General features: G+C 36.8%; 2 protein-coding genes across 4 annotated transcripts; one reads left to right on the forward strand and one right to left on the reverse strand.

The window, feature by feature from the left end:
* Nucleotides 1-9,283: 9,283 nt before the first annotated feature.
* On the reverse strand, nt 9,284-18,539 carry LOC141899041 (serine/threonine-protein kinase D3-like). 2 transcript variants are annotated; one of them, XM_074785196.1, is made up of 23 exons: nt 18,411-18,539; nt 17,911-18,052; nt 16,446-16,584; nt 16,133-16,264; nt 15,922-16,049; nt 15,517-15,718; nt 15,106-15,189; nt 14,875-15,022; nt 14,449-14,572; nt 14,289-14,366; nt 13,599-13,866; nt 13,307-13,426; nt 13,130-13,236; nt 12,751-12,807; nt 12,624-12,647; nt 12,023-12,127; nt 11,840-11,938; nt 11,674-11,758; nt 11,176-11,251; nt 10,998-11,104; nt 10,829-10,914; nt 10,551-10,692; nt 9,284-10,253 (listed from the first exon to the last, which is right to left on the reverse strand). In XM_074785196.1, exons 3-23 carry the CDS (start codon nt 16,543-16,545, stop codon nt 10,207-10,209), a joined length of 2,319 nt encoding a protein of 772 aa, XP_074641297.1. In that variant the 5' UTR covers nt 16,546-16,584; nt 17,911-18,052; nt 18,411-18,539; the 3' UTR covers nt 9,284-10,206. The 2 variants fall into 2 exon arrangements, with proteins under 2 accessions (XP_074641297.1, XP_074641304.1); XM_074785203.1 differs by lacking the exon at nt 12,624-12,647 and having other exon boundaries at nt 16,440-16,584; nt 17,855-18,023; nt 18,411-18,526.
* On the forward strand, nt 16,399-23,884 carry LOC141899058 (E3 ubiquitin-protein ligase RNF8-like). Of its 2 annotated transcripts, none has more exons than XM_074785214.1 (9): nt 16,399-16,504; nt 18,733-18,865; nt 19,080-19,193; nt 19,271-19,513; nt 19,783-19,917; nt 20,571-20,723; nt 21,021-21,425; nt 22,408-22,612; nt 23,151-23,884. In XM_074785214.1, exons 2-9 carry the CDS (start codon nt 18,770-18,772, stop codon nt 23,354-23,356), a joined length of 1,557 nt encoding a protein of 518 aa, XP_074641315.1. In that variant the 5' UTR covers nt 16,399-16,504; nt 18,733-18,769; the 3' UTR covers nt 23,357-23,884. The 2 variants fall into 2 exon arrangements, with proteins under 2 accessions (XP_074641315.1, XP_074641322.1); XM_074785221.1 differs by having other exon boundaries at nt 22,408-22,633; nt 23,151-23,284.
* The last annotated feature ends 33 nt before the right edge of the window (nt 23,885-23,917 follow it).

Below are 23,917 nucleotides of genomic sequence, written 5' to 3' on the forward strand. Positions count from 1 at the left end.
CTAGTCACTTTAGTAGTCGGTTCTCCGAGTTTCACTGTAGATGGGTTTGTTTTACAAGGTTTTACTGTAGTCATTTGTTGAGAAGGTATTCCTGTTGTAGTTGTGTGGGTTTCTCCAGGTTTAACCGTACTAGTCACTTTAGTAGTCGTTTCTCCAGGTTTCACTGTACTAGTCACTTTAGAAAACGTCTCTCCAGGTTTCACTGTAGGTGGGTTCGTTGTACATGGTTTTACTGTAGTCACTTGTTGAGAAGGTATTCCTGTTGTAGTTGTGGTGGTTTCTCCAGGTTTAACCGTTCTAGTCACTTTAGTAGTCGTTTCTCCAGGTTTCACTGTACTAGTCACTTTAGTAGTCGTCTCTCCGGGTTTCACTGTAGGTGGGTTCGTTGTACATGGTTTTACTGTAGTCACTTGTTGAGAAGGTATTCCTGTTGTAGTTGTGGTGGTTTCTCCAGGTTTCACTGTACTAGTCACTTTAGTAGTCGTCCCTCCGGGTTTCACTGTAGGTGGGTTCGTTGTACATGGTTTTACTGTAGTCACTTGTTGAGGAGGTATTCCTGTTGTAGTTGTGGTGGTTTCTCCAGGTTTAACCGTTCTAGTCACTTTAGTAGTCGTTTCTCCAGGTTTCACTGTAGGTGGGTTCGTTGTACATGGTTTTACTGTAGTCACTTGTTGAGAAGGTATTCCTGTTGTAGTTGTGATGGTTTCTCCAGGCTTAACCGTACTAGTCACTTTAGTAGTCGTTTCTCCAGGTTTCACTGTACTAGTCACTTTAGAAAACGTCTTTCCGGGTTTCACTGTAGGTGGGTTTGTTTTACATGGTTTTACTGTAGTCACCTGCTGAGAAGGTATTCCTGTTGTAGTTGTGGTGGTTTCTCCAGGCTTAACCGTACTAGTCACTTTAGTGGTGGTTTCTCCGGGTTTAACCGTACTAGTCACTTTAGTAGTCGTTTCTCCGGGTTTCACTGTGGGTGGGTTCGTTGTACATGGTTTTACTGTAGTCACTTGTTGAGAAGGTATTCCTGTTGTAGTTGTGGTGGTTTCTCCAGGTTTAACCGTTTTAGTCACTTTAGTAGTCGTTTCTCCGGGTTTCACTGTAGGTGGGTTTGTTTTGCATGGTTTTACTGTAGTCACCTGCTGAGAAGGTATTCCTGTTGTAGTTGTGGTGGTTTCTCCGGGTTTAACCGTACTAGTTACTTTCGTAGTCGTCTCTCCAGGTTTCACTGTAGGTGGGTTCGTTGTACATGGTTTTACTGTAGTTACTTGTTGAGAAGGTATTCCTGTTGTAGTTGTGGTGGTTTCTCCAGGCTTAACCGTACTAGTCACTTTAGTGGTGGTTTCTCCAGGTTTAATCGTTCTAGTCACTTTAGTAGTCGTTTCTCCGGGTTTCACTGTAGGTGGGTTTGTTTTGCATGGTTTTACTGTAGTTACTTGTTGAGAAGGTATTCCTGTTGTAGTTGTGGTGGTTTCTCCAGGTTTAACCGTTTTAGTCACTTTAGTAGTCGTTTCTCCGGGTTTCACTGTAGGTGGGTTTGTTTTGCATGGTTTTACTGTAGTCACCTGCTGAGAAGGTATTCCTGTTGTAGTTGTGGTGGTTTCTCCGGGTTTAACCGTACTAGTTACTTTCGTAGTCGTCTCTCCAGGTTTCACTGTAGGTGGGTTCGTTGTACATGGTTTTACTGTAGTTACTTGTTGAGAAGGTATTCCTGTTGAAGGTTTGGTGGTTTCTCCAGGTTTAACCGTTCTAGTCACTTTGGTAGTCGTTTCTCCTGGTTTAATCGTTCTAGTCACTTTAGTATTTGTTTCTCCAGGTTTTACTGTAGTTCGGTTCGTTTTGCATGGTTTTACTGTAGTTCTAGTGGTCTCCCCTGGTTTATCCGTTCTAGTCACTTTAGTGCTGGTTTCTCCGGGCTTCACTGTACTAGTCCCTTTCGTTGTCGTTTCTTCGGGTTTCATTGTAGTTGGGTTCGTGTTGCATGGTTTTACTGAAGTGACCTTTGTTGTTTCTGTTTCATCTGTAGTTGAAGTGTGGTTGCATTTACGTTCTGTTTGGAAATAATGATTATTATGAGATTATGACATAAACCTCTGTGGATATAGGTTCAGTCACACCAAATATATACTCACTGAAACTATCAGATAGTATGACGCAATTGAATCCAAGTCTTACACTTCCTTCAGGGCATTTTGCTCGACAGAATGAATTACCGACCTTTTCAAAACCTGGTGGACATTTGCTACCTGCAAATCGTAATTTTCATAAGTAATATTTCTTAAATAAGGTTTTTTCTTAAATAAGTTCTTATGTTGTTCGCACCTTGTTGAATTGGTATTACAGGTCTAGGGATGACTCGACGTTTGCGCAGTTTTTGTATAGGTTGATTCGAACCAATCTTTGTTGTTTTATCAACCGCTCCACTCTGTAATGCCAAAGATACCGGTGACTTGGCCCCGTATGTTTTGACCGAAAGATCTTTGTTGTTACTTTGTTGTGATTTTTTCAAACACATGTTGTCATTCGAAAGAGTGTAACCTGTTGGGCAGCGTGGTCGACAAATCCCCGATACTTTAGTCATTCCGACAGGGCATACGAAGGATGCACGAGAACCATCCCTTAGCTCTGTTTAAAATGATAGAATAAGAATTGAGCTATTTTCGACTATATCCAAAATTACAAGTGTTTTTGGCTTTTTCAACATAGAATCACTAACCAACTTACCCGCGCATTTACCCAGTTTTATATTCATAGCAATAGCCGGAAGAATTCTCCATTTCCTTATGACAATCACATGGCTTGAAAAAGGTGTATTTGCTATCATCTTTGCATCTTTGGCATTTATCTTATCACCGACGGCAACAACGTAAATCTCTACACCAGATTTCTTAAGAGCAGCGGCTTCGGTTTGAGCTTTTTTGATATCAGTCGGGCGGTGACCCGTCGCCACTATTACAATAGGTACCGCATCTTTCCTAGCACCAGACGTGGGTATAAAAATTTGACTGCGCACAAATTTCAACGCGTTTCCGAGGCGCGAATCTTTTCCATCTGTGAACGGTATACGCATAATGCCACGAAATAAATCCGTTTTACAGTCGTACCAATTAAAACCGACATGTTGTCGCGGGGTTGATGAATATGTGACGACTGAAACTTGTACGAAAAATGAACCGTATCGCAAACCATCGACCGACGTGAAAATGAATGAACGTAGTTTGTTGAAATTTGCTCTACCCAGAGCCAGGGTATCTTCAATTATGAACACGACATCGGCTTTCAAGGCAGGATTACATACTGAAAACAAGAGCCTATTTTATCGAGAATTCCTTTCATGCGTCATTTATAAATGAAAAAGATGAGTTCGTAGAATAAGCTTACGTGAAACTGCAGGCACTGTAGTTGTGGCGATACCGATGAAGATTATGCCGGTGACCAGCCACTTAGGCATGTCCCCTTTCATCTGACCTCCTCCTAAAATGATGTCTCATCAATAATCAATGAAACCGTTGTTTATTTCTACGAAATTTTACAGATTATTTTATAACATCGTGGAAACGTTTAGATTAACATTGAGCAATACATCATCATTTGAAATACTCACGGATATTCAGATATATATTCCATACATACGACAAACATCTAAACATGTACAATATATATATATACATATCACATCACGGACCTATTAATCAGATATAACGGAATATCCCAGATACCAATTAAAAGCATTAAACAGATGCGTTGTAGGATCCTCTTGTCATATATAGATTATCGATATTAACATATAAGGGTAACGAGAACCTTTCCTTTACAAATGAGCTGATTGTCTGATCTGTCTTTTAAAATGCCAGTGTCCTTACATGACCTGGATCGTATATTGGAAAAAAGGGAACATTTTCCTCCATTTAGAGATCGATATCTGCATTAAAAGGCTCGATGTTTGGTAGTGTGTATGTACGCGAGTAGATCTGTCTTTTGTTGTTCGGATCTTGCTTTCAAAAGTCTCAATAAGAAAAACTGAACTAAACTAAAATCTTAAAAACAAATGCACGTGATTTAAAAAACACTGTAATTTATTATTCACTTGTTCTATTTTGGAATAAAAATGAATCATCGTCAAGCAATTTGGCTAAGGCTTCATTGAATGGCCCATAGAATTGATCTAACAGTCGTGCAGTCGATGGCCACATGCTGCCCTTCTTTATTTTCTCTTTTCCTGAGTTTCGAGGAGCTTCATCTTGCAGCGATTGTAACATCGTGTCTGAAATCTTGTCTGAAAATAAAACAAAGAATGAATGATGGTGGATAATCCAACTTTTATCCAAATCAAAAACTTTATTTTTTCTTCACCAATTTCGAGGAATGTCTGTAAATTCGTGAGTTCGCCAATCGCATCCGTGTGGTATGAATCAAAGTTGATGAAACGGAATTGGTTTCGGGAGTAGATATTCAACCAATCATTAATGTAAACTGCATACATTCCTATTTGTAACCGTACCTATAATCAAGATACACGTTCAACTCTGAATCATTTTATTTCAAATCCAGGATCCATGCTGGTTTCAGATTTGACTCATGGGAGTTGGAAATGAAGTGCCACTTACTCTTGAATTTGATGCTTCTGTGAGTGTCTGATCGTAAGCGCACTGTCTCACTGTCTTCTGTTTAAAACAGTAATTATACCGATGGATCATCTCATCTACGAATCTGTGGAATTCTTCTGTGGACGGGTTTCCGTGAAAGTACATGTAATCCGAATATAACCTAGAAAATATACATCGTCCATTCACCTCCCAGTCAGTCGATAAGCGATGTAAGGAATTTAGCGATTTCGATAACCCTTATTGTATACATAAATCCGTGATTTTGAATTTCTAATAATTACGACTAAAAACCTTTGTATCGGATCTCTGAGAATGATGATGAATTTAGCATTAGGTGTGTACGCCTGGATGAAATGCGCGTTCATTATTTGAAGATCCGGTTCGACCAGATATCGAAATGATTCATGACTCTTCAAAGCCACGATCAAATGATAATTATCCCAAGCCGTTGAGGCACTTGCCTCTCCTGTAAAATACCAAACATTGAATCTCTTATTTGCTCTGGAAATTCTTTCTAATCTCGTACCTCTAATTCTCATTAACCAACCTGTTACTTTGTTTGAATCGCGTCTGATAATTTTTGATTGTTTATGAAAAAAATGGTCTAGATACCAATCCATGTTGCGTAACTTTGCTGAAATTCAGTAATGGAACAACGATTCATACGATCTCATCGCACGCAGTGTTAATTGTGTCTGATTATCACTCACCTGTCCCCCGCTCTTTTATGAAACGTTTTCTAGTCCACCAATGAGGTTCTTTTACCGATACGGCTATCTGTGGATAATTTTTGGTTAGTTGGTACCACAGGTCTGTAGTGGCGCACTTCGGGAAGCCGAGAATGTAAAAATACGGAAGACACCGAAGGTTGTTATCATCGGTGAACCAGCAGGGATTCTTGTACGTTTCATTTAGCGATGGAATCTAAAACGACGCGGTGTCAGACGAAATAATAACCCTTGATTAGACGTGGAACTCTGTGTGTTATGATTTGCCGATGACAATAAAGGCCAACTTGCAAAAAAATGCCTAATCAAAGTAATGTTTAACTAATTTATTGTTATCTTCCATTAGTCATGAATTTTCTAGGGAATGTTCTTCGTTCCAAAGGGGGATTATTTTGAGACTATTTGGGCTTCGAAACTTGGACTTCTAGCAAGCGAACTCGCTGATCTAAACACTCCACGGTCAACAAGTTGTGGTAAGAGTTTGGCTGGTCAGTGTATCGGTAACCAGTGTGTGAGTGGTGACCATCAGTCGGGCGTGGCTGTCCAGTTCGAATCGTGTCAGTCCGTAATCAAATTAACGTTTTATGTTTTTCAAAGACACGTTGTGAAAAATGAGTATGCTTAGGGTCTATGAATGTACGTTATATTCACATCTATCATTTTACCCAAATATTGATTAATGAAATATGGTCTTAAATCAATTATAGCAGTTGACGTTGCCTTGATTCATGCATAGAACTTGATTTCTGTGATACTTACTTCGATGTTCAAACCATGTGTTGGAAATATGAAAGATTTGATCGTGTTTGATGTCCATTTTCTAACTCTGTATGAAAGTATTTGTTCATATGTGATATAGTTTTTGTAAACCAACGATTCCTCGCGGTATTTATAACGATTAATCTGAGGCGCTGGAAGATCTACCCTCCTCGAGTGGTTTATCCCACGATTTTCATACACGGAGTCGCTTTTCGTCAAAGATTTCGTCTCTAACACTTTGATTCCTCTTTGTGGGCCGGATTCAGCCGTGTCGGATTTCCATTGATTCTTTGAGGCGGTTTGCGATTGTTCTTCGCTAGCCGAAACTATTGGAATGATCTTTTCGAGTTCACGAGTATCTGATTCCGCATTTTCATCGACATCACTGTTACTGTCGGACATACTATAATTCCAAACAATCAAATACACGAAGAAGGAAGTCACAATTCCAGTCAGCAATGTAAACCGAGGTATCACAAAACTTCTCTTTGTCATAACGGTACGCGTTCCAGTTTATAGTAAATTGAAACGTTCGAAGGAATCTTCTCCAGTGAATAGTATAGCGTTTTATTCTATTCTGTTCCCAGGGCTGTTCTCCAGTTCCGGTGTGTCTCTCGGTCTCTGTCTCCCTCTCTCTCTCTGTCCCCTGTTTCGGAGACCCTCCTTAGGCACTTGCAAAACTGCCACGAAACTGCCATGAAACTGTCACGAAACTGCCACGTCGCGCTCCCCAGATGTTGAAAATTGACTTACAACAGGGCTGGCTGTACGTGTCATGCGGCAGGGTGGATGGTGCCATCTTACCATCGAGAATCTAGTTTTCGGACGTTTTGTCGCAATGTGTCACGATAGCGTGAAGCAGTTAACTTCTGTAAAAAGCGTTTAGAAATTCACGGAACCAGTATAGTAAGGCAGGTTTCGATTATGGTCTCTACCGATTCCGGAAAATTCTCTTATGGTGCGTTCGTTTCGACCAGAATACGCTCTACCTATGCCCAATGAAATTGATTTATTATACCTTATTTCGTACTAGTATTATAAGACCGATCGCGACACTTAGACGCTAGCTTCGGTCGTTGCCGTCTGAAACCTTTGACAGGTTTGGAAAGTCTAGAGAGACAAGAAGAGTTGCTCTAAATTGCGTATCGTAGTTTAGTGACACTACAAGCGGTGTATGCTTGCTTGTAGCAAGACTTTTTACTTCTAGTTTAGTATTTTGCGCCGAGCATATCGCACGCATAGCCCAGAGTCATAGCCGCCTGTGATGACTTGAAAACCTTAAAATGATCCTCTTCAAGCTCTGTTGATTTTAAAATCGAAGATGAAAAGAATAAGAAAATAAAAATCCACCGCTCATATCTGAGACATTCATAATAAACATTTATTGGCAATAAAATAACAAACAATTCACGATTACGATTCACAGTCACTTAGTTAAAAACATTCAGATGATTTAGTTTTTTAAGTTTTCTTTTTTCGAAATCGTTTTTCACTATATCACATCGATAAAACACGTGATCTACCGGTACTCCATTTAGAAATCGTTACACGCTGAAATATGCGCGAGATTATCGTATATTCGTTTATACAATGATGACACTTACTTGAATAACATGTAAATTTACATATACAGCACTGAATTGTCGAGGAACTAAAATCAGATGGAAACTCCCAGCTGCTTTCGTATGCGTTTACCGTCATATGTGAAAATTTCACGGAATTATATACATATAGTTCCATACAGTTTATTGATTCAATGAGCAGCTAAAGGCGCGAGAAATCATGACAAAAGTCTTAAAAATGACAGGGAAATGTACGGAAGCCCCTAGGTGACATACGAGGAATTTTTTTCACAATTTCGACTTAATAAGTCGAATTTCGACATAATAAGTCGAATTTCGAGATAATAAGTCGAATGTCGACATAATAAGTCGAATTTCGTGTTAATTAAGTCGAATTTCGAGTTTTATTTTCATGTCGAATTTCGACTTATTATGTCGAAATTCGACTTATTATGTCGAAATTCGACATAATAAGTCGAATTTCGTGTTGATTAAGTCGAATTTCGAGTTTTATTTTCATGTCGAATTTCGACTTATTAAGTCGAAATTCGACTTAATTAACACGAAATTCGACTTATTATGTCGAAATTCGACTTATTATCTCGAAATTCGACTTATTAAGTCGAAATTCGACTTATTATGTCGAAATTCGACTTGATAAGTCGAATTTATGAAAAAAATTACCTCATATGTCACCTAGGGGCTTCCGTAGAAATGAATACATGTAGATCAAATATTATACTACGGGCCAGTTTTCTACTAGTTTTTCTACGAAATTATGAAGAAGGCACAAAATTAATTGCACTAAATACAGTCTATATATTGCACCTGTTTAAAATTTCTCACTTTGAGGAGATCGTATATAAATCTAGAAATTCTATCCAATCAGGAATTGAGCTAAACGTGACTTCCTATCAAAACTTTCGTTAACAAAATTAAACATATCTCAAAATACAAAATATTAAATCCTATTTCCTGTAAAAAATAATTTTCTAATGATATTTTGATTATCGAACAATGATTTTTTTCAAACGATCTAATCAACAACGCGCAGATCTTCCGAGATAAGTAGCAATTCCGACACCAGATATCGAATTGTGAATACAGGATCGATATCGTTTTGAACATCCTATAGAGCGAAATCCTATTCAAATTCATCTTTAAATCAAATGAGATGAAAATGTTAAATACTGAATTATGAAACATATCTACGTAGCCTTTGACTAGATGAGTAGAGATATTAATACAATACCAATACGTGGCACATTACCAGCACCGAATACTCAATACAGAATTGAAACTAGTTTTATTTTATGCTCGAATTAATGTTTACAATGGTTATTCATGCATGAATGTATGTATTAAATGGAATGGAGATGACCGAGAGGGGGAGAGGAGGAAAGAGGGAGAGAGAAGAGGAGAGGGGGACTGTTATTAAACATTGGGTATCTACGTCCGTACCAAACATCATTAGTGAGATCTTATGATCAAATAATGGATATTGACTATTTCTCATTTGATTAAGAAACATTTACACGAAATGAACATGAAAATATTCATTATTTACAATATCGATTATTATACATAATAGTAATAATCATATCAATAATAATAATAATAATAATAGTAATCATAATAATATGGCAACTAGTTTATCATGGACCATAATGATTCAAGCTTGCACCGAATATTTTTACAGAAAATAACAATATTATCAGGAATGGAAAGATTTTCCAAAACGTTTGAAAATAGACAGAAATGCAGTGACGAGCACCATGTATTACATTATATATAATATATTTATCTATGTATATTAAATATCATTCTAAAATCATGTAGTGGCTCAAAACAAGACTCGATTTATACAAATATTTTCATAGAATACGAGATCCTCATTGTTAAGTATCCCGTGTCAAAGTTTGGCTGTATCCCAGTATCATCAAGAAAATACAGGAAACAGACAACTTCTGAAAATCTGAAATTTCTTGCGTCTGGTCAGGATTTTCAAATTTAAGTATCCCACCAATAAATCTAGTGAACGCTCAAGATACTGCCAAATCGAGCCCTGCTTAAACTACTGGTGGAGATGAAGAGATGTTTTCTTAATATGAAAGTTGCGAACAATTTTGTCTCCTTTTCTCTGCGTACAGTTTTTTTTTTCTTTATTTCAGGGTAGTCGGTGGCCAAGAGAGAAGTGTTGGATATAAAAGTACGCACAATGATTCTACTGTGGATGAAACGAACGTTTGTACCGGAGGGAAGATATGAAAATTTTGAGCAAAGTACCGGTACTACTAAAAGCGTTGGAAATACTGTTTCCTCAAATACGACGAGTACTAAAAACCTGATCATTAAATTCATGTTGCATTTTCGTATTATCATCGTGCATCTTGATTTAACTGTAATTTGATGTCTAATTTTCATCGAATCGAATGCTGTACATTGAACATTTATTATTTCCTAGCATGATTTCACGAAGTCATCGAGTAAACGTTGACACAACACAATCAAATTTATCCATTCAATATCAATGCGGAACTAATTCACCATTCTCGTTCATCCTTCTTTCTTCTTTTCGTTGTTGCCATTTTTTATTAATTTCTCTGAAAAATAACCCACCAAAACATATTCAAAACAACTCTTAGCTTTTAGCGGACGGTCAAAATGTTGGACCGAATAAAAATTCGTTAGACAATAGACTCATGTTTTTCCTGTTTGTTGATTAAAAAAAATCCCTCAACTGATGAAGTATCTGGTTCATTTCTGGGTTAAGCCTAAATTGCATCAATCAGAGTCACAATGATTCTAGATGATTTAGATTGACCTAAAATCCCGAAACCGTAAAAAAAATTAACTAGATATGTTCATCAGTGGTGAGCTCTTTATTTTGTGATTCTAACCTTTTTGACCGAGGATTTCCCAAGTTTGCAGATTATTTTCGACGCGGTATTGTTCCCATCTTGCATCATCGGATTCATGCGTTAAATACCGTTCACCGACCATAGATTCGAGTCTCCGTAGATCACATATCGTTTGATAATCCTTTACAAATAGACAGAAAATCAGAGAATGCTTTAGTTCTACGCTCTATTTTGCATGTTATAACACAAAATTCCTGGAGTTTTCAATGATGTTCACTGTACAACTGTTTGTCTGTTTGATAAGAAATACGACTCACCTGTAGCCAGGAATGACACAATGTTTTATCAACTGTGAATCTTATTCTCATTTTCACTTGCAGTAGATTATTAATAACATCGATAGCTAGAAAATCAAACATCAAAATATTCTAAATATTACGAAACCAGAGAGGGAAAATATGTGAAAATGTCTTCAAGATGTTTAACCTGCATTTGAAATCTCCTTCCATGGATTTGTCGGATACATAAATGCTGCATTCTGAATTTGATCACTGATTTCTTCATCTTCGTTAAATGGGAATGTACCGCTGAGACTAAAATACAACACACATCGTTCACTACTGATTCTAACTACCGGTACCGGTCATAGAGTCATCGATCTTACCTAACATATATTATAACACCCACTGACCACATGTCTAGAGATCTATTGTAACCCTTATTCTTCAGGACTTCAGGAGCTACAACAGAAAACTGGTTTACTCAGGGTTTATATTGTGAAGTTTAGCCTCTACAGGTAGAAACTAACAATGATGAGTGATTGATTAAGTTATATGTACAAAGAGCCGCATTCACAAAACATTATTTAGAACTTTCTTAATTCAGTCCCTTCCAATTAAGAACAGAGACAGTATTCCATTGTAGAGCAGACCAGTTGAGACTGACTAAGACCATTCCAGGTTTGTTCTAAATTTCTGAATGGACCAGTTCTCTGAGTGTGGATAGAAATGTTGCTTTATTTGCCTGTTTATCAGTGTTGCATCAAGGTAGACCAATGATGACGGGAGTACTGCACCGCATTAATTTGGTTCTAAATTGGTTTGTTCCAAGTACGGACTAAAAAGCGAGAGTGTGAATACGACTATTGTATTTAGAGACTAACCTAAGTACGCAGGTGTTCCGACTACCGATCTTCTAAATGATTTTTCACCAATGATTCGAGCAAAACCAAAATCACATAACTTTACCTGTAATTATTCATGTTTAGAACTAATTATACCTACTACTAGACTGTGACTGACCGGTGATGAGGTTAGTTGATGTGTTACCTGTGGGAATGCGGTTTCTGTTGATAACAGAACATTTTCAGGTTTTAAATCACAATGTACAATACTTTTTGAGTGTAAGTGTTTTAAGGCCACGAGAATCTGAAATAAAAGATTTATACATCTAACGAGGTTAACAATTTTCTACTCTAAAAAACAGGTATAATGAAGATATTCCAGAATTACCTGAGATATAATGAACTTTGTAACTTGCTCAGACAGTCGTCCTTTAGGACTTCCTAATATCATCTCTAACATATCTCCTTTTAATTTCTCCATTACCACAAAGATCTATCAGAACAACATTTATACAGTAAAAATATACATTCATTCATATGTCGTCAGTAATGTGAGTAAATGTACAATTTCTCTTTTAGCCAGAGAATGAACAATTCTAGTAAAGCTTCAGTAATCTTTGAAATCAACGATGCTTTTAAAATCAGCCTAGAACTGACATGCTGCGGTAAAATATATCCATCATCAAATAGCTGAACAAATTATTGTGTAATCATTATAGAGATCATCGTGACTGAACTAACTTCTAATTTATAGTGTTTGTGTGAATCTAAATAAAAAATTTTCCATGCAATAATGTCAAGTATTCGAATAAGAACCTGTAAAACCTGTGTTCATTTCAATCATTGATTAGATATGTTTTTTCAATTAATTTCAATCAATACAACCAAATCATGCCGAAAGTCCGCTTTTTAATTCGCTCATATTCTTTCGAATATACGCTGAAACCAAGCTTCTTAACTCGAAATAAAAGCGAAAAACACTTATTTACCTTTGTACCCCCATTATTTATAACCTACATAGAAGTAGATTGTTAAATTACTTTCTGTGATAATGATAACGTTTTTTTTTTTTTTTTTAGTTAGTCACAGATAACGAGATTTATTTGCACATCTTACCCTTTCTTCAGTTTCAAACATTCGTTCCAGGTTAACCACTCCCGGGTGATGGATATTCTGAAATACATTAATGTAATAATATATGATGAGTTTCTGGCAATTGAAGATTCCACTTGTCACAAGTGAGGTTAGATCCGCCATGCAGCAATACATTTGGACAATGATGCCAGAATCAGATTCAAGATTCTCTTAGAATCTATCCATAATTTTCTCAAATTCAACGAATGACAAAAATCGTGCCAAATTTTGATCAGGTTGTTCTTTTGTTTTGTGGCCTATCGCAGTGGGATAACTGATGCAATATGGGCTCCTCACTTATCACAGGAAGATCTTAACAATTCATTAAAATTCAAAGCGTGGATTTTCATTTGTAATTTACCTGCAAAATAGAAACTTCATTCTTCAGTTGAGCTTCCTGTTTGGTAGGAAAGCGAAGCTTATCGATGACTTTGATCGCCACTTCACGATTAGTCTTCCTATGTTTCCCTGAAAGATTAGGCGCAAACATCAAAAGGAGAAGATTTTCTTAGTTTAAGATGTGCGTTCTGAAATTTACCTCCATATACAATGCCGAATTGACCAGATCCAAGCACGTCATCAGGAAATATCTGATAAAGCTGACTTATATCCGGGGAATGTTCCTCTTTAGTAATGCTTGTATCTTCGTGGCTGTTGGCTATAATTACAACGCGATACACCAGAAATTACTATTTATCATCAATACAGTTTTAACGATCAGTTTAAGTAGAGATGATGATAGCCTGTTGAATGTGTGAGGAGGAGAGATACAGACAGCAGATTGTCCGAGGGGGTAGGGTGCAGACGGCTGCAATAGGTCATGAACATACCTTGACCTTCGTTGCTAGCTGTTGGTGTAACCGGCATGAGCGCCTGACGTAGAGCATTCTCCCAACATTTCGCCTGCTCCGGACCGACTCCGCTCTCTGGCGAAACGAGCGTCACTTCTTGTTCCGATATATTAGGATCATCTCCGACGTAGAAAGTCATAGTTAAAGTATGTATCTCGAATACGTATGGTGGTCTGTTCCCGGTCGCTGTTAGATTACCGGTATCTTTAGCTTCTTCTATCGATGTGATATCACTCAATAGTATTTCCTACATAACATCAAATAATCCAATTAAGTAACTGATATTCTAATGTGTTGTTTAAGCGGAGACTTGTTGCGTAGTTTCACCCTCAGTAAACTCTTGAGGAACCATCGCAGAACTAGGGACCCGTAAAACACAGTCATAACTTAGTCCAAATGTGGTCTTGAAAGTGGTGTAATGTTGTAAGGTCGAGTATAGAACCAAAAGGAGCTTACACTCGTAATGCAACTGACCCCTGAGCCCATTTCACGAAAAAGTTTAAGCCTAAAACGGTTAAGTTTGAATTGTTGTCCTCATTCAAAACATGAAGTAATATGAGTTTAACCTTTTCGTGAAACTGGGCCCTGAGCTCAGTTTTACGAAAAAAATATTATCACATTCACTGCCGACTATGAGATATCTGAGGGTCTGAAAATAAACGTAATTACCTTATAGTATCTAGTAGAATGTGGGCTCTGAAACATGACGACTGATTTCGAATCTAATTTCCAGTAATGACGACGACGCTATCAAATATAAATAACAATGTTATAAAGAGACACTGACAATTGCAGGTAATCGCAGATATCTATAACACTCGAATCGTACCATGCTGTCTTTACTGGTGAAGTGAACTAACCATCCTTCTCGAATCACTTTAGAACCGGTACGTTTAGTATGTTTCATAGATTGCACAATTCTCATTAGTGGAATGTTTGTACTCGACGTAGGACTAAAATGATAATAATAGTAATAATAATATATCATCAGACCAAAAAAAGCTCAACTGGTTTTGACATGTGGTCAGAGACAAGGGCTCCGTCGCAAACACGCTCTTGATTAGCACTGACTGTAGGGGGGGTTCAAGAGGCAGAGTCTACACTCATGGCCAAGTGATAAGAGTTCCGGGAATTGAACAGCTGAGCTGAAAACTGTCGAGGGTGGTGCAAGTTAGTAGATTGTTGTGTTGTCTCTATGGTCATCGGGCTTTTAGACCAATGATGATGATGATGATGATGATGATGACGGTGATACCTTAGAGGTGGTTTTTGTTCCTTTTCGGTATCATCTTCTTCATCGTTTTCATTATCATCGACGCTGTGTTCATCGCCGAGGTAACACGAGCCTTCCGACATCTCAGATAAGTCGGTATTTGTATCGGTTTCCGACTCGAAATAGTATTCTATCAAAATACGAGACATTATTCATCAATTACAAGTGATTATAATTCGTGATTGGTGGCGAGGTTTGAAATTGATGACCAACCTCCGTCATTATTAGACAGTACTTCACCTTGACAGTTCTTGGCAACGTATTGACAGCACCGTTTGTGACAATTAAATTTACAATCTGAAATATACATTTACGATTATTCAAACTCAATCGGTTTCCACAGACAAGCGATGGTTTAATTCAATCTCGATGAAAAAACCTTTAATTACAAGGTGAAAACTAATAGCGAATATATATTTCGACTCAGCAGTTAAAGCAATAATAATAAGGTGAAAACTAATAGGGAATTGATATTTCGACTCAGCAGTTAAAGCAATAATAATTGATTGTTAAAACTGCTTTTTGAAAATGAATCTATTAGTTTTACTTCATAATTGCAGGTTTTCTGTTCAATTAAGACGAAGTATCTTTGTATCGACTTCAATATCTGTTCGTGTAATTTACCTTTACATTGAACTCCTTGGCGAAACAATCCTCGCAGTAACTTTTTACAATATTGACATCGAGTTGGCTTTTTATAGTTGTGAACGACAAAAGTATGAGGCACTTTGATTCGACCTGCGTATTCCTTCTCCATCCAAATCGGGCGTCCGCTCCAGGAACTGGATCTGTTATTTCGACCCTCGGCACCGACCTTCAATAGCATCTATTATTAACAATTACAATACAGTAAAACTTTAGTACGTTGGATCAATCTAATTTGGCAAAGTCGGTGGAAAAAATTGGGCCTCAAAGTTTCCCGTTCATTTAGTAGGACATATTTTGCCGGTCCCCAGCTGTCTGACAGCATTTTTAAGTAATAATGAATGATAAATTTATGTGCCTAAAAATCATGAACTTCATATTTACGTCTTTCTCTTTTTCTTCACTTCCAGATCGTATCAAATATTGACTTGATCCTGAACTTCGTCTCTTCGCATGACTGCAATTATTGGGAATCTTATACGCGCATCGCTTGTGGTAATTCTGACCACAACCTGTGAGAATTAATAATTAGAAAACATTTAATACGATATGTAAATACATATGAATTTAGGGGAAAGAAGAGAATTGTACTGACCATCGCATTTAAGGCCTTGTCTCACTAAACCAAAGAGCATTTCTCCACAGAAATCACAGAAATGCGGTGATTTATAGGAATGCACAAAGAGTATATGAGGTCGAATCTGAAGATCTTCCATTGAGGCATTTACTAAAACAAACAAACAGATTTCTATCTGAGCAAATCAGACATAGGAAAGAGAAATATTGTTCATCAATATTCATTTATCTAGTCAAGTGACAGGTTCAATACAGATACGTATAATGTGTATCAATTACTGTAACCTACACCAAGCCAAAAGGTCGTATATACAGAGAAATGCAACACTCACCGGATAATACAATTTCTACAAGTGACCCTTCAACCACCTCTTGAGGGTTATTCACTAGAGTAAGTACATTTCTGTCATTTAAATCGTGAACGAAAAGCATCAGCTTTTCTTGGAGACCGTAGAAATGATGTTCAGGAAACTGAAAGATTGTTTAATGATATGATGTACCGGTACTACTGAACTGGTTGGTATTAAAACATCAGAATTCATTAAGTATAAACTAAAAATCGTTTTCAATGTCTGCTCAATTTTAAGCATTAGCGACATAGGGATAAGTCAATTTGTGACCCCCACCCCTATCGGATAAGTATCTAATCCATAGTATGAATGTTCCCTTGCTGAAAATGAAGTTGATTACAGTGGAACCTCTTTATAATGACCTCGGATATAACTATTTATTGATTATTAAAATACTAGAATTTCATCCTAAATGAAGACACAATTTTAATCATTTCATACCGGACACAATGAAACATTGGTTTTAACGAACATAATTTCTAGTTACGTAAAGTTTGTCATAACGTGGTTGCACTACGGTATATGACACATTTTATATCATTTATCATGAGGAAGAAATCAAAGCGAAAAAATAGATAATACATTTATGTGTGAATACATTGAAATGAATATAGATGGTTGATCTGTGTAAGTGTGGGTTAGGTGTGGATAGTACATAGAACGTTTCATCTTCCTCATTACATAGACCTACATGTAGCATATAAGACCAGTACCGGTATATAACATAATGAATCTAACAGTTCAGGATTGTTAAAAAAGTTTAATACTTCCCCATGAACATGTGCTTTATCAGTTTTACAATACTAATGATCCACTTCCACGGGTTGAAATTAAACAATGAAATTAACTCACAACTATAGAGTTAAATCCATAATATTATTACTGATAAAATTGGGAAACACAAACACCAATAATTACTGCTACCGATAGGCCTACTGGTAAGTGGTTACAATCCAGAATTCAGACAGGGTAGATATAAACTGACTACATTCACTCTAAGGAAAGATACGATTAGGGTATAATCGATAAATAATAAATGGTGTTATTGAGATGAGTACAAGGGTGTACTGTAGAGGATCGGTTTCGAGTCATAGACTCACGGGTGGATAAAGTGGACAGTAGTATTTATCTTAGAGAATGTGGATATAAATTAAAGATAAAATGTCCTAATATGGATATAACGTAGAAACTAATTACAATATATTCTACTATGGACGAGGGACATCGGGACAAAGTATGAATATTCAAACTTACATGATGAATCAGTCTGATGGTGGCCGGGCATTTAAGGCTATTATTTGGTTGGGCTAAGATCCTATGTACACCTTTTTGCTGGTAGACAGTCTATTGTAGCTTACATGTACAGCAATCAATGTTGTTCAGATAGTTACCTTCCTATCAACAAATGCACATGCTATGTCATTTATACTTGTCATGGTCAGCTCACCCTCAACAGCCACCTGTTCTCTAACGAGCCCCATTTGCATGTAGAATGTCAGGCTCGTTTTGCTATTGTTGTCGTCCGACATTTTTCTAGAATTCACAGCACTTTCTAGCTTCCTATTAGTGACGTTTAATTGAAAACAGTCCTGATAAAAAAAAGCATATTGAAACGTACGGAATGATGATAGCAGTAGCAGGCCTGTATTAAATACCGTCAACCCACGACCACCCGTCTAAATTTTGAATCCATGATTACCAAAATTTTATTTAACTGTTCAATCAAAACATATTCAGAGAGATATCACTCACCTCAATTATCCATTCTTAAGACACTGGTCTAATTGAGTGGAGGATAATCGAGTTTTTTTTTTAGAAATTTCATTGATTGATTAGAATTTGATAAATGTCATGGATGGATGATTTTTTATTTTGACAGTTGTACTGTAGTAAACATTTTCCCTGCCCCTACTAGCAGGCCGTTTAACATGAATCAGCAAAACTTACATTTGAATTGCCACAATCTTCAATAAGAGGTGTTTCTATCAGTCTACGTGGATAACATTGTAATTAGAAACCCATCTTTTGTTTTTATTGAATATGAGGTTCAGCTTTTAATTATCAGTCCGTCCTAGTTCCATCTATTTCCTGTTCCGGGTCTGAACGTACTAATTACTAACGTTAACGTTAATCAAAACAGAACTCACAAATTATAGCAATTTATCATTTTATACAAAGAAAAGCTATATTCTGGGGGTGCATTAAAGGTGAATTAGGAATTTATGGTAAATACCCTCGAGAATGTGACTGGATTATCTATGTTTTTTAGTTTAATAAATGCGGTTATCGGTTAGAGTCCGTTGCCGATGTCCGCCCGTTGGACGAAAATGGCGGCTTGTTTGCAACGAATTGGAGAAAATATTAGAAAATACAAAACGATTTCTCTTCATAATCGCAATGAGGTATGTGGTCTATAGGTATCGAACTAGTGTAGTTGTGAGTCAGGTGTGACCGCAGTGGTTGGTGACTCTGGTGACATACCCTGCAGATTGAGGGACATTCAAATCCACGTATATTTTAATTTCCTCGCTCGACCACCATCGTCCATGTCAATCTCTTCTTTTGGACTTGAACTTACTTCTTTTTGACTTATCCCGTGGGTGAATACTTTTTCAGGTTGTGATCGGCCGAGCTCCAAATGCAGATGTGACATTGACAGCCACAGTAATATCGAGGCAGCATGCAGTCATGAAAAAAAAACCGAACAATGAATGGACTATAGTTGATATGGTAAAGATTTTTTGAAGATGATCTGCCCCTGAATAGTCTAAAGGTTTAGATATTAATTCATTCTACTACTATTACAGAAAAGTATGAATGGAATCTTTGTAAATAACATGAGATTGAAGCCTGATGAGCGTTACGAGTTAAAGAATGGCGATATAATACAACTAGGTATACCACCGATACCCGATAGTCCAGCGGAATTCATCTTTAAATATTGCTGTCTTTCTCACGATGAAAGCAACGAATGTTTAAACCTTAAACGAAAACGATCGGAAGATTTGCAACGAGAGGAGGAATTGCATAAGAAAATGAAGCTCGAACAGGTATAGACATATATTAGATTAAACGAGCTTGTTACAATAAACACGAGGAACTGACTCCACAGTTGTGGTGGGTTAAGATACGACTGGGGTTAACCTTGGTGATTGTTATAACCGATTGTTCATTTGTATACAATGTAAAATTATTGAAATTTACCCATTCGGGATGAAATTCTAGGTTTGTCGGATAAATGATAAGGAAAGAGGTTCCACTGCGTATCGTCGGATTATGAGAGATGTGTTTCTTAAACTGTCAAAATATGTTTTTAAAGGAAAAGTTAAAAGAAGAAGCTGAAAGGCTGCGCATGGAATCGGCGCAGAAATTGAACGAAATGCAAATATTACTCGAGCAGAAAGAAGCAGAGAAAGCGAATACTATAGAACTGATGAAAGAAAAAGAGGAAAAGGTTGAGTTCAATTTATCAATCAATCGGAAAATGATATATATATATAGACCGGAAAAGTTGAAACTTTTTGGCTTAATGCTAGTTTAGCCTTGAAACAATCCCTCACTTTAGTTGTGTAGAGTTTTGATAAAAGTGAATGGCTGGTGTTTGTTTATCGTCTCTTGTGAAGTCTCGACGATCATGAATTGCAAGAACGCTTATAGAATGTGTTAGGATACACAGGGTGACCACGAATCTGGAAAACAGGGAAAACACGGGGAAATGATTTTTCTCAGGGAAAACACGGGGAAATTGGTAAAAATCTGGAAAACACATTGGGAAATTACTTTTGTCTCGCACGCGCGTTTTCACCGCGAATGTTTACAATTGTCTACCTGATTATATATCGAGGATCATATGGTAAGTAATTCAAAGTTAGAGCGCCACTTTCTAACAAATTTGTAAAATCACAGCGGAGCTATATCAGACGATAGGCTGCTTGTCTTTAATTTTATATTTGTCATGGTCTCCATATGACGCCCAGCACAGGGAAAATCAACTTTTCACAGGGAAAACACAGGGAATTTGCAAGTGGGTGGTTTGTGGTCACCCTGATACAGGTCGCATGTAGATTAGATATAATCGTTAAACCAGTACGCGTTTCATTATTACAGGAGAATCTCGCGAAAGAAGCGATTCAGGAGGCGGAGAAAAAGCTGAACGATCTGACGAAACTTTTGGCTGAAAAAGAAGCCGAAAAAGAAACCACGCTTCATATAATGAAACAGAAAGAAGAAACGATGAAAGATGAATTAATGGAACAACAGGTGAAATAAAACGATTCTTTTGCTCTTCATAGAATAAAAACGTAGGCGGTAAGGCTAAAAAAAATTGATACCTTGTTTCTCCGCTCTGCTGAGCTTAAATGTTAACCTGGCCGGCCGCCTATCTACCCTATACATTACTTTTTTTAAAATCGTGATCAATTTTACCCTAACAGACCCGGCCGCTATAGAAATGAACTGTTTACAAATTTTATCATATTTTACAAAAATGACCCGGCCGCTGCGGAGAAACAAGGTATCATTTTTGTTTAGCCTAACAATAACATTTTTGGATTGCAGAAAAAATTAGAGGACGAACGAAAAGCATTTACTGAGACTTTAGAAAAACAGCTGAAAGAGAAAGAAGAATTGTTGATGCAGAAACTACAAGCCGAACGCGAATCATTGCTGGCTGTTAAAAAACAAGTCGAGGACAAATTAAAACAAGAAATGGAACAAAAATTAGAAGAAAAAGACAAATCTTTACAGAATGAGTTGGAGAAAGAGCGTGAAAAACTGTCGAAAATTATACGAAACAAGGAATTAGAACAGAAAATGTTGGAAAGTCAGTTACAGGCTACGAAACAGGAAAATGAAAAACAACAAGAGACGATGCTTCTTATTAAAAAGAACGTGTTATCAGATTTCACTGAATTGATGGAAACTGAATTACAGTGTAGTATCTGTAACGAACTGTTCATTCAGGTAACAAACATCAGTTCTATGAATGATTTCGTTACAGTACACTCAGATCTTACTGGATCAATGACAGGGTCCCTACAACTCCTTGAATCCTTGAAAACTCCTTGATTTTTTTATATATTTTTCAAGGTCCTTGAAAATCCTTTAATTTTGAGAAATATCCATAAACTCCTTGAAACTCCTTAAATTCTGGGAAAGTCCTATTAAAAATTTTCAAAAGGTCCTTTCTAGAAGACAGTGTATTCTATTATTCTTCATTGTGTGACTTGTGAGTGAAAGTTGTTTCACTTTGAGATTTAAAACATTTAAACATGTAAAACCAAAACGGCACACACAACAACTGATCAAAATTTGAGAAAAACATGGATTTTGTTTTTGAATTTTCGACTTTTTTCCTTATATATGACCGCGAAAACCTTGAATTTTGAAAATTACTCCTTGAAAATTCCTTGAATTCTTGATACCAGGAATTGTAGGAACCTTGAATGATGAACTTTCTCTGTGGCAGTACGCGACAGGGTTCTTACACAGATCGGGGAAATATTAGGGAATTTTGAATTTGGAAGTGAATTTTGGGGCTCTCGGAGAATTTTAGATATTTTGTTCATGGCCCACGTGATAATTCGAAGTAACAAAGACAAGCGCGTGACTGGATCTAGATTTAATACAGCTGACACTTACCTAGAAATCAGGGAAAAGTCAGGGAAACTTCCTGTCTTTAAAAAGTCAGGGAATTTTGTAAAAAAGAGCTATAAATCAGGGAAAATCGTTGAGATTGTTAGATGGCACGTATGGTCAAACAGTTTCTGACCATGTTGACTGTACACATATAACTGTGTTAATTGATTGGATTCTTAGCAGATCAAGTCGGGGAAAACAATGCTCATGTCAGCAGGGAATAGTCGGGGAAAAAGCAAGTCGAATAAAAGTGGCCGCCCTGTAATAGTAAACGTAATTACTGATGAGTACGAGTTTGAATTTTCAGGCGACGACGTTGAACTGTTCGCATTCGTTTTGTGCGTTGTGTATATCTCAATGGATGTCGAGAAAGAAACAATGTCCGATTTGTCGCGGTCGTATAACGTCTCATCAACGCGCGATTGTACTCGATTCATACATCGATAAAATGGTCGAACATCTCGACGAGGACATGAAGAAAACTCGCGCCGCAATCATTGAAAGCCGCAAAGGTATCGCTAAATAGATCACAGGTATAAATGAAATGCTTCAGCAGAAAATTCATTTCGAGTTTTCTTCCGAATTTTTAATCATCACTGTATCCTTGTTATTAGAAAACGGGGTCCAATTTCATGAACGATTGTTTAATCTTGAAATAGTGAAGCTTATTTTGAATATCTGAAGTGAAAAGGTCAAAAATTCGACTCGTGAAATTGGACCTGATTGGTCGTAAGAATTCGTTAATTTCTGATGATTTAAAATTGCCAGATATAAAAATTGGGACTGTGAAAGTGGGCCCCCTTTCATTTCATTCATCAACACAAATTAATGCTTAGTTTTAATACACCGGGTTATAATCTGCTTTCTCTGTTACAGATGTTAAACTTGTTTTCGCTTGAGCATTTCATTGTTTTCATGTTAAATCCTCGTCAGAGTTACGTCTGATTTCTGTGCATGCTGAAGCCTATAATCAATATCAGGATCCACGGGTCGCTAACTTCGTATGAATATTCGGGCTTGAATTCGTAGTGTTTCGTTTGTATTTCACAGATGATATGGCTCAATTCAAGAATAATAACGTAGAAATTGGCGCGTCGAATGACGATCCACTTGTTATTACTGATGATGATGATGATGATGAGAATGATTCACCAGAAGAGGAGGAAGATGATGATGATGAATGTGAATATTACGGTTATAGGCATCGATACTATGATACTGACAGTGATAGCGATGAAGAAAACGATTATTACTGAGAATTTATTGAATTTCTATTTTGTGACAATTTTTGCTTTTATATACACAGTTACAGTCAAACTCGGATAAGTCGTCACATCACTTAAGTTGTGACTATTTTTGAGTCTGAATCGTTTATTTCGGGTTTCAATTTACGAAGTCGTCAAAATAATGTTCATCTCAGTTATGACTACTTTGAAGAGTTTGACCGTATTCTGAACACAGCTATTTGGTTGTGTACGAGTGCAATATGGTTAAAATATCTCTGTAAATAATTAAAATCTACTGCTATTTGTTGTTTGTTTGTAAAGTTTTACATTTAGAGGTAATTCATTAAGTACATCGCTCCCTTGCTTGGAATTAAATACGTTGAGGGAGGAGAGTAGAAACTTTTGATCAAAATTGTGCGTATATTCTTTAATAACAACAGTTGTTGTTAGGTTTAGATATTGTTATTTGGAGAATAGATTTGCGTATATTATGTTTATATCGATGAGTTAATGATAATGTTTTTATGTACAGACTCTGTATATATTTGTTAATACATGTACAAGGTATTTAGAATTACATAAATATAATTT

This window comes from Tubulanus polymorphus, chromosome 1, assembly GCF_964204645.1.
Source record: "Tubulanus polymorphus chromosome 1, tnTubPoly1.2, whole genome shotgun sequence".
In the NCBI taxonomy this organism is placed as follows: Eukaryota; Metazoa; Nemertea; class Palaeonemertea; order Tubulaniformes; family Tubulanidae; genus Tubulanus; species Tubulanus polymorphus.